Source organism: Ovis aries, chromosome 17, assembly GCF_016772045.2.
Source record: "Ovis aries strain OAR_USU_Benz2616 breed Rambouillet chromosome 17, ARS-UI_Ramb_v3.0, whole genome shotgun sequence".
In the NCBI taxonomy this organism is placed as follows: domain Eukaryota; kingdom Metazoa; phylum Chordata; class Mammalia; order Artiodactyla; family Bovidae; genus Ovis; species Ovis aries.
The window spans coordinates 70,364,477-70,379,221 of NC_056070.1; the positions used below are offsets into that span (position 1 = coordinate 70,364,477).

Consider the following 14,745-nt stretch of genomic DNA (forward strand, 5'->3'; position numbering starts at 1 on the left):
TGAGGCCGCGGGCCGGGCGGGGCGTCGCGGGCCCGTCTTGCTTTGAAAGGCACTTCTGTACCTGACTTAAATGTGAGGCAGGATCTGCCGTGTGCACTGAGGTGTTCTGGGCAGACTCTCTGCTTCTGACCCTCGGGGGGAATCCCGTGAAAAGTGCCCAGGCCAAGCCTTGTCTCTGCCTCAGCGCCTTCCTGGCCCCCTGCGCTTCCCAGAGCGCCGGGCACAGCCAAGTGTGGTCTCTGTGCATCCCGTTCATCCTCTGCCCTGACCGGGCCCCTTGCAAACAGGGCCGCTCCGACCAGGTGTTTCCACGTCCCCAGTGCCCGAGTATTGCTTGGCACGTGGTAGGCACTGAGCCCGCCCTCGCTGAATTTAATGGCGTCGTTCGGAACTGGGATTGAACTCGAGAAGTGGGCAAGGGCTCAGCGCACACCGTCCTGTCCACACAGAGGCCCCCGCGGAGAGTCAGTGACGTTTGATCGACTTGTGTCCGTGTAATGAAATTATTAAAGACATACATGGGAATTATATCACCCTAACCATTTATTTCTGGATGGAGAGGAAGGGAGTGAGACCTGGGAGAATCCATAGAGATCTTAGAGTTTTGTTTAGTTTCCTTTGGCTCCGCTGCATGGCTTGCGGGATCTTAAACAAAAATCTCTTAAGTCTGTGTAGCGAAAAGTTAAATTAGTCGAAGGTGGCTGATGGTATGACCTGGATTTTCTTTGTACTTGTGTGTGTGTTTGCAGTATCTAATGACACTGTATTGTGAGTTTGCGTTTTATAATGTAATCTGTATCAGGCACAGCGTTTAACACAGTGCAACCGATACAGCTGATGGGGAGGAGAGTAGGGTCTGAGGGGTTCCCCTGCAGGAATTTCAGAGCTTCGCTGACTCTCCTTCTAGAAAATGCTAGAAGAGCAGCTCATCACACACGCCTCTGGCGAAGCCTGGCGGACCTTCATCTACGGCTTCTATTTCTACAAGATTGTAATGGACAGAGATCCTGAGCGAGGTGAGGCTGACTATTGCCTACGAAGTAGGTATTTCCTGGCGATGTGCCCCCTCAAACTACAGGGCTTCTCAAGCTCCTTGTGTGACGCCATCCCCTCAGTTGATGGACATGTCAGACTCCCTGAACATCTGTACTTACTTTGAGCATCACCGGAGGATAAAATAGTTTTTTAATTGAAATAGAGGTCACACAACATGAAACTAGCCATTTTATTCATTTTTGCCTTTTTATTTTTGGTCATGTCACGTGGCTTGTGGTGTCTTGGTTCCCCGATCAAGGGTTGAACCTAGGACCACCACTGTGAAAGTGCCTAACCACTGGACCACTGGGAAGTTCCCCCAAACTAAGCATTTTACAGGGGCCAGTTCAGTGGCACATAGGGCTCGCAGTGGCGCGTAGCCACCACCTCTGTCTAGTTCCGTGACCTTTCCATCACTCTGAAGGGAAACTCCATTCTCATGGGTGCTCCCTCCCAAACTCCGCCTCGCCTAGGCTCTGGCCACCAGTCAGCTGTCCGTCTCTAAAGGCTGGCGCGTTCTGGACATTTCTACCCAAGTGGCCTCATGCCTCCGCAGCCTTTCATGGCTGGCTTCTTAGCGCCGTGTTTTCAGATTCACTGCATCAGGCGTGAATCGGTGAGAGAACACGAGCAGCCGTGCTAAGGGCCCCCCCCCCCCCCCGCCCTCCGCAGTGGCTGTGCAGCAGCCCACCGCCTGGCACACGACGGCAGTGGACGACTTCGCCAGCTTCCAGCGCAAGTGGTTCGAGGTGGCCTTCGTGGCAGAGGAGCTCCTGCACTCGGAGATCCCCGCCTTCCTGCTGCCCTGGCTGCCCAGCCGGCCAGCCTCCTACGCCAGCAGGCACAGCTCCTTCAGCCGCAGCTTCGGGGGCCGCAGCCAGGCCGCCGCGCTCTTGGGTAGGTGCCTGGGCCGGTGGGGCCTGGGGAGGCCTGGCAGGTAGCCAGCCAGAAGGGCGATGCCGTGGGAACCAGGGTTAGGGCCACTGTGACTGTCACGCTGGGGCTGTTAACGCTGCGGGCTCCTGTGCAGCTCCCGCCGGCTGAGTGGGGCACGTGCGTTACTGTCCCAGCCAACCAGCAGGGCTCAGCAGTTGGCAGGTCAGGCCAGGTGCTAGTCCTGCATGGACCGGACAGTGTAGTCACTCTTCCCAGGGGGTCAGGACACGGGGTGTGAGCGACTGTTCTCTGCTGGTTTAACCCCTGCCAGAGGCTATCCCCTCACCAGAGCATCTCAGGACCTCAGAAGAGGAAGGGGTCTCAGAGGCGGTCCATTCCAGGCACTCACTCTGAGCGTGGACCTCCCCTCTGTCCTCCCCACTAAATGTGCTTACCTTGGGGCATGCACCCCAGGACCCTTCCCTAAGGTGGGGTGAATACATGCTTATTGACTGGTGGTGACCTGATTTTGAGAACCAGACTGATGAGTTGAGATATGAGTTCTAGGCAAGGGGTCATGAGATTCCCCTCAAAGGCAGGTTGGAGAGACCCTGAAAACCCCCTAGAAGGAGGGGAACAAACCTAACACAGCCCAGACTCCAGTGAAATTCCTCTTTGTACTTGGTTGGCCTGGAAGTGCCCGGCTAACTCAAGTTCCTGCCTGGCTGGGGGAATGGAAACCTTGCTGGTCTCCAGATCGTCAGAGTCACTCGGAGCCAGTGTGGCCAGTGCCCTGTGTGAGCGGTCGGGGCAGGGCACCGCCCGTCGCCAAGGCCCCCAGGCACGGGTGCGGGGCCCCGTGTGCTGCACGTACTCCTCTGTCAGGGTTTCTGCTTCTGGGAGAAGTGTTGTCGTCTTGGTTCTTGACAGGCTCTTCAGGAACATCCTGGGTGTCAGGGGTTCGATAACTCTGGAACTAGGCAGAACCTTTCACGTGTGCATGGTTTCTGGGAAAACACTCTTACTATTCCAAGAGCTCGCATGATTGTTAGAGTGGACTGCTGCCCATGGAGAAGTGCCGCTGGATTCGAGGGGGAGGGAGGAAACGGGGCCAGTCTCAGTTTACAGAAGCCCCAGGTCTGGCCTCACCCAGAAAGACAGACCAGAGCCCTGGCTTTTGTTTACTTCTGAGCCAGCTTCAGGCCTTTGGTCAGGAACTCTACGTCTGACCCGTCTCTGAAACACCCGTCTTGGTTGAGAAGGATTTGTGAGCAGGAGCCCAGATCGGATGAGCTACTTTGGTGCGGACCCGGCATCAGTGGGCAGCACCCAGTCACTGGGACAGGGCATTGCGTGTGTTCATTCATGTCTGACTTTGCAACACCGTGGACTGTAGCCCACTAGGCCCCTCTGCCCATGGGGATTCTCCAGGCAAGAATATTGAAGTGGGCTGCCATTTTCTTCTCCAGAGGGATCTTCTGAACGCAGGGATCGAACCCGTGTCTCCTGCATTGAGGAGGGTTCTTTACCACTAGGGCTACTTGGGAAGCCTGGGACAGAGCGTTAGATTTCAGTAAGAGTTTCCATTTCTTGAGAAAAGATTATAGAACTATTGCCTTCCTGGGTTGAAACCAAAAAGCAATACCCCCTCCTCACTCTGGTCTAGGCTGCTTGGTCTCTGGAATCGGAAGATCTGGGGCTTAGCCTGGCTGAGGTTCTGACTCTGATCTTGGCCAGGACAGTTCCCCTCCATGGGCTGCTGTTTCCCCATCTGTAGATCTGGGGCTGGATTAGATTAGAGGAGGCAAGCTATGAACAAAGAGGCCTATTTGTTCATTTGTTTGTTTCAAAATAACTTTGGTTTTAGAGCACTTTTTAGGTTCACAGCAAAATTGAGCAGAAAGTACAGTTTCTGTATACTCCCTGCCGGCCCCTGCCTCCCCCGCCATCGGCATATCCCCACTGAAGTGGGATGTTTGTTACAGTCAATGACCCTACACCAGCACATCATTATCAACCAGGTCCATGGTTTCCCTTAAAGTCTGCTCTGGGTGTTCTGCCTTTTATGGGTTTAGACAAATGTATAACGACATGTGCTCACCATTATGGGGCTTCCTGGGTGGTGCTAGTGCTCAAGAACCCTCCTTGCAATGCAGGAGACATAGGAGATGTGGGTTCTGTCTTCGAGTCAGGAAGAGCTCCTGGAGGAGGGCAGGGCACCTCATTCCAGCGTTCGTGCCTGGAGGAGCCCACGGACAGAGGAGCCTAGCGGGCTACAGTCCACAGACCATAGGGTCGCAAAGAGCTGGACGTGACCAAAGTAACTTAGCACAGCGCAGCAGCACTCACCATTATAGTATCACACAGAGTAGTCTCACTGCCCTAAAAATCTGCCTGTTTTTGTAAATAAAGTTTTATTGGAACATGGTGTGCTCATTCATTTAGGTAATGTCTGGCTGCGTCTGCACTCTCAACAGCAGCATTGAGTAGTGAGAACAGAGACTTTATAGCTGCACAACCTAAAATGCTTAATAGCTGGACCTTCATAGCATACACTTGCCGAGCCCTGGACTAGACGGCCGCCAGGAAGCGTCTAGACCCTGCAGTTGCACGTCGATGTGCTCGGTTGCTTGCTCCTCCTCCTCACCCCCTGCCTTCCTTTCCCTCCCCTGGGCACCCGCTGGCCTGCGTGCTGACGTAGCCGCCACTGTCCCGGAGCAGAGGACCGTGACCCTGGACGTGGACGTGAACAACCGCACGGACCGGCTGGAGTGGTGCAGCTGTTACTACCACGGCAACTTCTCTCTGAACGCGGCCTTCGAGATCAAGCTGCACTGGATGGCTGTGACCGCCGCCGTGCTCTTTGAGATGGTGAGCCCCCGGGTGTGGTCGGGCCTGTGTAGGGATCCTCCTCCCTTAAACAACTGTTCTCAGTTCAGGCTCCTGTTACCTTCACCTGGACCGTTGCAACAGCCTCTCTCAAAAAATTAAACACTGTCAAGAATTCAAACAGTTGGAAAAGGTGTCGATCAGGGGGTGTCTGAGCCTTGGGGCTCCTGACGTGTAGGACGGGTGTTCTCTGTCAGGAGTAGGGGCCTGGCCTGTGCACTGTAGGGTGTTGAGCGGCATCCTTGGTCTCTACCCACAGTGGCACCCCCTCCTGTGTCAAACAAAAATGTCTCCAGATTTTGCTAGTGTCCCCAGGGAGGGGGGCATTGCCCCCAGTTGAGAATCCCTGGTGTAGAGGTAAAAGTAACCCTCTCTCCCACCCTCCCCCTGTTCTCTGGAACTTCTATCTCCTGCCCTGACACTTTACTGGTACTGTGGAGACATTCTGTGCAGGTAGAGGCCCTGTCACTTTTTTTTAAAAGATAATTTTCTGAGAATTTCCTGTCACCTATGTATCTTCTGTATAAATAAGTCAGGTTTTTAATTGCGTTTGCCTCATTTTGGGGGAAAGGTTTTTTTTAAATAACGTTGTTTCTTAAAAGTTAACATATGTGGGATTTCCCTGGCAAGTCCAGTGGTTAAGACTCAGTACTTCCACTGCAGTGGGTCTCGGGTTCAATCCCTGGTCCGGAAAGCTAAGATTCTGCATGCTGCTTGGTACAGGAAAAAAAAAAAAGAAGTTGTGCATAACAGGAGACTCTGTGTTTCTGCACTTCCCACCAGGTCCAGGGTTGGCATCGCAAGGCTACCTCGTGTGGCTTTCTGTTGGTGCCGGTTTTGGAGGGGCCCTTTGCTCTGCCCAGTTACCTGTACGGCGACCCGCTCCGGGCCCAGCTGTTCATCCCACTCAACGTCAGCTGCCTGCTCAAGGAGGGCAGCGAGCACCTGTTTGACAGTAAGAGGCACCCCCCTCCCGAGGGCTGTCACCTGCACAGAGCCCGCCCCCCGCCCCGCCCACCAGGGTTGCCCCCCAAGGCACCAGGAGGGAGCTCAGCTTCTCGTGGGTGGTGAAAAGAAGGGGCCTCTGGACAAGGGACCAGTGTTTCATCCTGGTTTCTTCACTTAGTGGCTGGCCAGCCCTGGACAAGCCACCTAATGTCTCTGAGCCTCAAATGGCTTTGTTTCTAAAGTGGGGGTGGCCAGAGCTGCCTTGCCAGCTCAGCGAGACCCTCGTGTGGCCTGGGGAGCATGGTGGGTGGGAGGGGCGCCGCTGTTTGGGCGCTCCCGTGCCCTCCTCTCTCTGCTCCAGCCTGACTGGCTTGGGTGGCAGGAAGCTGAGCCACGCGGGAGGCTTGCACCTGCTGCTCCACGCAGCAGGGCTGGAGAGGGGAGGCGCCGAAAGCAGAGCAGGACGTGGTGCGCTGTAGTGCACGGCTGAGGCACCTCAGTGCCTGGAGGGCTCCGGTCCCACAGCACAGGGAGGCAGGGCAGAAGGAGGACGGAGGCCCCGAGCCCAGCCCTCCCCCAGAACGGAGCCCATGGGGCCAGCCTCGCCCGCCTGGCTCCAGGGGCAGGTGTGCACAGATCGAGGGGTGAGCTGCGTTCACACGGCACAGACTTCTTATCACCAAGCGTGCTGCGATGAGCATATTGTTAGCTCCTGCAAAGCGTTCCATAAGCTCACAGATGACCTTTTTATAAGGAAAAGCTGGAGTCACTGCTGGTCATGAGCCCTTTAGCTTCCTAGGTGTAGAAATTATCAGTGTGGAAGAAGAAACCTTTGAGGCGAAGGAGGTGCTTTTCCCCGAGTTCTCGTGAGTCTATGGCGTGGTTGGTGGCAGAGAACCATTCTCCCCCACCCCCACGCCGGGGTGCAAAGAGCTTTTGTTCTGAAGATACATCGGTATGTTTTTTACATCTTGGAAGACATTTTTGTTACAGACACAACATTTTCAGCAGTAGCTGGGGATCCAGGTGAGCTGCATGACCCTGGAGGCCATAGATCCCGTGGTCTTTAGAGTTTATGACATTCCCCCACCCCCCACGCTCTTGTTTCCTCTTGTGGTATGGCTGCAGAGGGACCGTTTTCTGCAGTCCTGAAATGCCAGATGTTTATATCCGTGTCTGATGACTTTAAGCCAGGCACTGCCTCCTACTGCTGTTGTTAATATGTTGCGGAGAAGGCGAGATCTTCACGCACACCATCCAAAGACTCTTCTGAGGTCTCCCATTTTCGCTGTAACTGGGCAGGAGTGCTCACAGGGCTGGTCCCGGAGGACATTGCTGTATGAGCTGATGGTTTTCCCTGCCAGTTGTAACCCAGTCTGCAAGACCAGCATCCTCTGTTGGTTGCCATGGTTACGGCTGAAAGAAAGGCATCCTAGTTGAAAGGAATAAGGGCTTGAATCTGAAAATCGATTTTCTTGCTTCTGTGCCATCTCTCCTCCTGTTCTCTCCCCTTCTGATAAGGAATTCAGCATCTTAAAAACATGACGAGAATGTGCTGTGTCTTGTTTTTACCAATTAAAGCCAAAGTCTTTTATTATTTTTTTTGCTCTTTGGTTACCCAGAATCCTCAACATCTATCGTGCATATAAAATTCCAAAGAAGGAGAGATCAGTCAAGCCTCTGCCGGCTGACCTGGCCTCTGGGACGCCGTCTTGAGTGCTTGCTGCGCTAGCGTTCAGCACCCTGACCCCCAGAGCAGCCCCAGCCCATGGCCTCTGCCGTGTGACAACTGCCTCAGCCCTGCCACCTCCTTGCCCTGCTCGTCTCCTCACACCAGCCAGGCCCCAGCATGAAGTGGGCGGTGGGGGCGGTCACCCATCTACCCCACTCCACTCCCCTCTCCAGCTGATCACTTTTCCAAAAACGATTTTTATATTGATTTGCTTCAGTTTCCCCACCCCTAAACTGGAAGATTGGTAAATCGTTTTTCTCTCCTCGGAAGCAAATAGCATGCACTTAAAGCTTGTCCTTTGCTTGGATTTAATATCCTGCTCCTTTCTGCCTTTGGCACAGACTTCATTAGAATGAGTCTCATAGCAAGTTCTGGCAGCTCACACTGGTCACTGAGGACTTGTGTTCCTCCCCTCTCTAGACCTTGATGGAGCTTGGAGGCTGTCGCTCTCTTTAGGACGTCCCTTCTTGGGGTGGAGGCCAGTCCTTCTGAAAGCTGGAAAAGCAGAGCTTGGGCTCAAGGAGGGAGAATTGCCAAGAGCAGTAAGGGATCACGGAGGCTGGACCCAGGGCTGATTGCAAACCTTGGAATAGCAGTTCAGCATTTGTTCTTTTTTCCTTTCAGGCTTTGAACCAGAAACATACTGGGACCGAATGCACCTTTTCCAGGAAGCCATTGCACACAGGTTTGTTCTTAGCAGGAAGGAAGCATGGGGAGGCCTCAGTGTTCGTCTCAAACAGTGGAGCTAGTCCGTTCCCTCTCCTGGGAGACAGACCAGGCCGCCAGGGACGGGTTTACTGCATGTCTCCTACGGGTCCCTCTGCCGTGGTTCCAGAGATGAGCACCTCCTGTCCAGTTCCTGGAGCTGCAGTTTTTCAGGCCTGATTCCCTCTCATTCGTGTTGGTGGGAGAGCAGAGAGCCGTCTCCTCAGCCTCCACCCAGAGCCAAACTTGCCAGGAGATGAAAACCCGTAGAATTTTTCAGGAGCCCCTTGACCCATGTTGAGAAGACAATGAACACTTAACAAGCAATAGATACGTTCAGTGGCTACTTACTGATACCTGCTATGTGTACCAAGGAAGGCCTGTCCTAGGCTCAGGCCAGCCCAGCTCTGTCTCCAGAATGTCCCTAGCTCGGTGTCCGGTGGCTGCCTTGTGTCAACCATAGACAATCAAAGCCTCCTGTGCTGCGTTTAGGTCATACCACCTTGTTCAGGTGCCCTCAGCTGCCCCAGCCCCGCCATGCACACACACACCCCTGCCATGCACACACACCCACTGTGCACACACCACTGTGCACACACACCCTGTACACATACGCACACCATGCACACACACCTCACTGTGCACACCCCTTCCACTATGCATACACACCCCCACATACCATGAACACACCCCCACTGTGGACACACACTCTCACTGTGCACATGCACACAGATACCCACACACCATGTGCACACATCCCACCGTGCACACTCCCACCGTGCACACTCCCACCGTGCACACTCCCACTGTGCACACTCCCACCGTGCACACAGACACCATGCTCACTCCCACCGTGCACACTCCCACCGTGCACACATCCCACCGTGCACACTCCCACCGTGCACACTCCCACCGTGCACACATCCCACCGTGCACACTCCCACCGTGCACACTCCCACCATGCACACTCTCCCACCGTGCACACAGACACCATGCTCACTCCTACCATGCACACACACGCCGTGTACACACACCCCATCATGCACAGACACCCCCACTGTGCACACACCCCACAACCATAAGATGAAGTCCAGACCGTTCAGCCTCCTCCACCCAAACCGGCCCAGGCCTGCCTTAGGTCTTCCTCTGCCCTTGTCTTTGATCCCTGGTAAAGGCTGTGAAATAAGTGCCAGGGACTTGGCTTCCTCCTCCCAGGAGTAGGGTGTACAATTCAGGGCAGTTGAGTGAAGAGGTTGGTGCGAAAGGACTTGGCGAGAGGCAGACAGGCCTGGCTCACCTCTGCCCCGCCCACCCCTCCACCAAGCATCCGCAGAGGAGTCGTGAGCTGCTCCGCCTTCGTGTTCTCCTGGGCTGTTGGTGGGGTTCCCTGACACTCCTGTCATCCAGTGAGCCTCCAGGAGACGGTGGCTGCCGTTAGGAAGACCCCAGCCGAGTTTGTCAGCAGGTAGTGCTGATCCACGCTGAGTAGATAGCCTGATGGGAGAGTTGAGAGGAGGAAGTGCGAACTCTGGAGCTGTGCCCACAGGTGCTAGAACCGGCCGATGGTGATGAGCTCACGGTGCAAGCGGCCGATCGGTCGCTTGAATCTACGCTTCTGACTTCAGGTGTCCTTCAGCAAAGAGCTATCAGGTGCCTGTGTGAGACCGGGAGCTTCTGCCGAGGGTGCAGCACAGCACCTCCCCAGAGCTCAGTCCGGAGAGGAGACAGGACTGTGCCTGCTTCAGCGCTGCCTCCTCACAGCCCTTGTTTCATAAGCCCCTCAACTCGGGGCAGGGGCCACGCTCGCCAGCTCGTCCTCCACAGCGCTTGGCAGGCAGAGCTGTGATGAATGCGCTTTGTGGAAACAGAGAAACCAGGCACAGAACCAGCCATGGATGGAAAGCAGCCCCTCCTGCCTGTTTCCAGAGCAGCGAGGCAGGCCCCATGTGTTTCTCGCCTTAAGGAAAATGACTCCAGTTAGCATTGCTCAGCGCGGAGCCTTTATTGAGAAACTGCACTTACTGCAGGAGCCCAGACAGGAAGGGGAGTGAGGCCGGCCAACTCAGTGGAGTGAAGACGAGGGCCTGCCCTGGGGAGCTGAGGGTCTTGGGGGCGGGGGGGCAGAGGGGAGAGGGAGGCAGGGCCAGGGCGATGGAGCCGGGTGGCTGGGGGGATGAAGGCTGGAGGAAGGAGAGCCAGCCAGGTGAGGGGCTCTCAGCTCCCCAGAGGGGAAAGGTGGGCGGGGCGGAGGGTGGGAAGCGGTGAGGATGGAGAGAAGCAGCGGGGACGTTCCACTGGGAGACTTTCCAGGTCCCCTCTCCCCGGGCCGGGCCGCCTGAGGGTCGTCTCAGCCACACTCCGGCGCAGGAGGTCCTCAGCAGCGTGTCTCCTTGACCTTCCTTTAGGTTTGGGTTTGTTCAAGATAAATACTCTGCGTCCGCTTTCAACTTCCCGGCCGAGAACAAGCCCCAGTACATCCACGTCACAGGTGAGGCGCCCGGCGCGGCGTGGAGGGTGGGGTAGGGTGGTGTGCCCGGGGTCCCCTGCCTCCCTCCTGGCGGCACCGCCACCGGCCCTGTCCCCGCAGGGACGGTGTTCCTGCAGCTGCCCTACTCCAAGCGCAAGTTCTCGGGGCAGCCGCGGCGGCGCCGCAACTCCACGAGCTCCGCCAGCCAGACCCTGTTCTGCGAGGAGCGCGTGGGCTACAACTGGGCCTACAACACCATGCTCACCAAGACCTGGCGCTCCAGCGCCACCGGCGACGAGAGGTTCGCCGACCGGCTGCTGAAGGACTTCACAGACTTCTGTGGCAACCGCGACAGCCGGCTGGTGGCCTTCTGGGCCAGCTGCCTGGAGAAGATGCACGCCAGCGCCCCATGACGGGCGGGGGCTGGGGCTGGCATCCCCCTGCCCGTGAGACTTGTGGTGGGGACAGTTGGGCAGGCTCGGTGGGGGGGAGCTGTGGGGGTGCTTGTCCCCCACCAGTGTCCATCCTCTTCCTGGAGGGAAGCTGCAGGAGCCGCTGTGCCCTGGGAGCGGGTGGGAGGGCGGCCCCGTGAGCATCCGCAGTCTGTTGGAGTGGGATCTGCCGCTTCCCGCCCAGGAGGAGTGCTCACAGGATGTATAATTTTGTGAAATAATGTACCATAAGCTCACACAGCTGTATATACCTGTACAAAGCAGAAATGGGAATAAAGTGCCCCGGGCGGCATCTCGGTCCCCAGGCCGGTCCCCGGCAGCAGCTACCCCGTCCTGGGCCGGGCGGTCATGGGCCAGGCCGTCATGCCCCGTCGCCGGGGCCCAGGAGGCTGATGACGTGGCCGAGGATGCTGGGGAGGACTCCAGAATCCACCTGGGGTGTGTGGCTGTGAGTTCACTGAAAGTTGTCTCTGAGCTGAGAAGGGAAAGAAGGGCCTCCTGGCTCCCGCCCATCAGGAACAGGGTGGTGGTCCGAGACTGGGAGTTCTGGTGATGTTTCCCAGCTCGGTGATTGCACCAGGGGCAGGGGATACCCCCAATACACCTGAGCGGCACCCGCCAGCCTCCCGGATGTAGAAATGAGCCTGGGGTGAAGAACCACATGGGGGTGGGATGCGGAAAACGTGGTGGGGAAAGAAATGCATTCCGTTACTGAAGCATCAAGAATTCAGCCAGCGGGGCTTCAGAGCAGAAGGGGCCGCCTTAGTCCCAGCCGTGGTTCCTTAAGGCTCCTGTGCCCAGGAGCACCTTAAATTGCAGGCCCCACAGCCTCCCTTGGAGATTCTGATTTGGGGGCTCTGGACTCTGCACTGTAAACGATGCTCAAGTGACCCAGCTCTTGATGGTCCATTTGGGAAGCTGCTGCCGCCAGACCCCTCCTCTGGGCTTCTCGCTTACCTCACCTGTAGCCCCAACCCACCTGGAAGTCTGGTTCTCAGACCAAAGCAGAGCAAAGGTCACACCCTGGAAGGCAGAGAACTCGGGAGCAGGGTGAATGACAAGAGACGGCTCGGTGGCAGTAGGGGAGGATGGAGAGCCCCAGGGACCGCCCAGGGCATGGGGCCCCGAAGGCACAGGACCCCCGCAGGCTGGGCCAACACTGCCAGGCTGTACGTCAGAGAGGCACAGAAGCCCATCTCCCGTTCGTAGGAGAGTGAAGTGAAAGTTGGTCAGTCATGTCTGACTCCTCTGACCCCCCGGGGACTGTAGCCCACCAGGCTCCTCTGTCCACGGAATTCTCCAGGCAAAGGAATACCAGAGTGGATTGCCATTCGCTCCTCCACCGGGTCTTTCCAACCCAGGGGTGGAACCCGGGTCTCCTGCATTACAGGCAGATTCTTTACTGTCTGAGCCACCAGGGGGAAGCCCGTGTTTAGGAAGAGACCCATCAAAACAAGATGGAAGGTTCGGGTAGCACAAGAAACAAGCATACGATACAGATCTGAGACACTGAGGCTTTGCTCACACGCAGGGAGTGGGGGAGAAGACAGCAGAGACCGGTTACAGGCCTCCGGTTACCTGGAAGACTTGAGGTGCGTGAAATAATAGCAGCTGCGCCATTTCTTGCGCGTTCCTGTGTCCCGGACAGTGTAGCGCACTTGCCGCGCCTCTCCATCTTGTAATCTTCTCAACAGCTGTCGCGACCAGATGAGGGGAGGAGCCCCAAGGCCACACACCCAGGCCATACAGCCGACCGAGGCTGGAATCAGGTCTGTGGGACCCGGAGCCCAGCCAGGCCCCGTCCACTGCCCTGCGCCCCTTCCCTCCCCTCCCTGGGGAGCTAGGACAGGGAGGCGTCAGCCACTGTTCCATCCTGGGGGCCCTCTGTGCCCGCTGACTTTTCCGCCGAGGTGCAGTGTGGGCTCTGGCGTGAAGGGGGCAGGGCCCTTCCTCTCCCCCAGGATCCCCCGCTCTGGCTTGAAGCCCTTGACGTCAGCCTGCAAGCGCTCCAGGCAGCCCCTGGCCTTCAGGTTGGCCCCAGGCCTGGCCTGGAATGCGGGTGCCGAGAACTCAGTGCCCCCAGCCTGTGCATTTGACCTCTGCCCGCTTCTGTGGCTGCGGCAAGAGCCACCTGTTTCTCTGGATCCTCACACCCGTGTTCCGAGAAGGAGCCCCCTTCCCTGGGGGTGGGAGGAGAAGGCGAGCTGCAGCCCCGTTCTCAGAGGTCCCTGGCGCTCTGAGCACTTCCTTCCTCAGCTTCGAGTCTGGGTGAAACCCGAGGGCCTGCGGGACTCCAGACCTTCCCTTCTCACCCGGCAGGAAGCCAAGCACTGAGAGGGTTGGTGTCCCCTTCTCGGTCCTTCAGCAGCCTTGGTGGGAATGGAGTCTCGTCCCAGTTTGCTTATCCAGGCGGGGGGGACGGGAATGGAGCCTGGAGCGGCAGCCTGGGGCGTGGTTTTCAGGGCTGCTCTTGGGTTTCCCTTTCGTGGTACCTGTGGCTTGCCTCTCCAGCTGCGTATACACTCTTCGAGAGCAGAGAGCAGACCTCCCTCACCGTGTACCCTCACTGCGGGTGCCCACCCCACACGGTGCTCATTTAGAATGGGTCGAGTTCGTTCGTTCAGCCAACATTTAGGCAAAGCTGGACCAAGGCAGCCTTGCGCTCTTGGTGGAGGGCAGCAGATGTGTAAAGCAGGACAGAAATAGAAGAAGGGGCGTAATTCTGTACGGGGGAGCTGGGCAAGGGCCGTTGTGCCCATCCAGAAGTTCTGACTTGAATGTGCCCAGAGGTTACCACCAGCCGGTTGGAAACTGGGGAAGGGAAGGAAAGAAGGCAGAAGAAAGGTAGCCTCGACCCCTCCAAGCCGCTGTGCATCCGCTCTCCGGGTGCTGGGGCCTGAGGACAGCACCCCCACCCCCAACCCCGCTCCTCAGGGAAGCGGCGGGACTCAGCCTGGGTTACTGAGCGCACACACAGATAGGAAGGACTGGACTCAGGATTCTCCACTCCAGGGTGGAGACGTGGGAGACAGCAGCCCACAGACAGCAGCTTCCAGGGCGGGGCGGCCATGTTCTGGAGGCAGGGAGGACGGGACTGCGAGCCTGGACCCCCACACAGCGATGCGGGCTGGGTTCCGGGCTCCCCAGGGCCTGACCACCGCACTGGCCGCCGTTGGCGGTTGGTGCTGGGAGGATGAGAACACTCCAGGGTGGTCTAACAAAGGATGTGTCTTGCCTCAAAGCAGAAGTGAAATGGGACACACTTCCCCTTGCTAGACAAGAAGCAAGTCGGCCCGCCCCCTCACCACCGCCTCCTGGAGGAGCAGGAGTCTTGCTGCCACCGCTGGGGTCTGAGACTCGGGGACGACAGAGAGGAGCCGGCCTGGTGTGGGGACCCACACGGGGAGCTGGGGTCCACCTCCCACTGTGCTCGCTGCCTCGGGCAGCTTCCTTGTGACTGGAGGATGCTATTTCTACCCAGTTTTATGATTTAGGCTCTAAGGGGGTTGGTCTCCCGGCGGAGCCACAGCCAGCCGGTCGCTGCAGGAGGGAGGTGTGTGTGGTTTATTCGCTCTTTCACTGTTAACACATTCAGCTTCCACTTTCCCATCCATCATTACATTTAGACCCATCTATGTGCC

General features: G+C 57.2%; 1 protein-coding gene across 5 annotated transcripts in view; it reads left to right on the forward strand.

Annotated features, from left to right (window-relative positions):
- DEPDC5 (DEP domain containing 5, GATOR1 subcomplex subunit) overlaps positions 1 to 11,409 on the forward strand; it is a 73,588-nt gene extending 62,179 nt beyond the window's left edge. For all 5 annotated transcript variants that reach the window (XM_027956821.3, XM_027956824.3, XM_027956822.3 and 2 more), the window contains 7 exons: positions 908 to 1,016; positions 1,708 to 1,932; positions 4,613 to 4,782; positions 5,584 to 5,755; positions 8,105 to 8,165; positions 10,591 to 10,673; positions 10,773 to 11,409. In XM_027956821.3, coding sequence (XP_027812622.1) covers positions 908 to 1,016; positions 1,708 to 1,932; positions 4,613 to 4,782; positions 5,584 to 5,755; positions 8,105 to 8,165; positions 10,591 to 10,673; positions 10,773 to 11,065 — 1,113 coding nt within the window. In that variant the 3' untranslated portion in view covers positions 11,066 to 11,409. The remainder of the gene's footprint in view (positions 1 to 907; positions 1,017 to 1,707; positions 1,933 to 4,612; positions 4,783 to 5,583; positions 5,756 to 8,104; positions 8,166 to 10,590; positions 10,674 to 10,772) is intronic.
- The last annotated feature ends 3,336 nt before the right edge of the window (positions 11,410 to 14,745 follow it).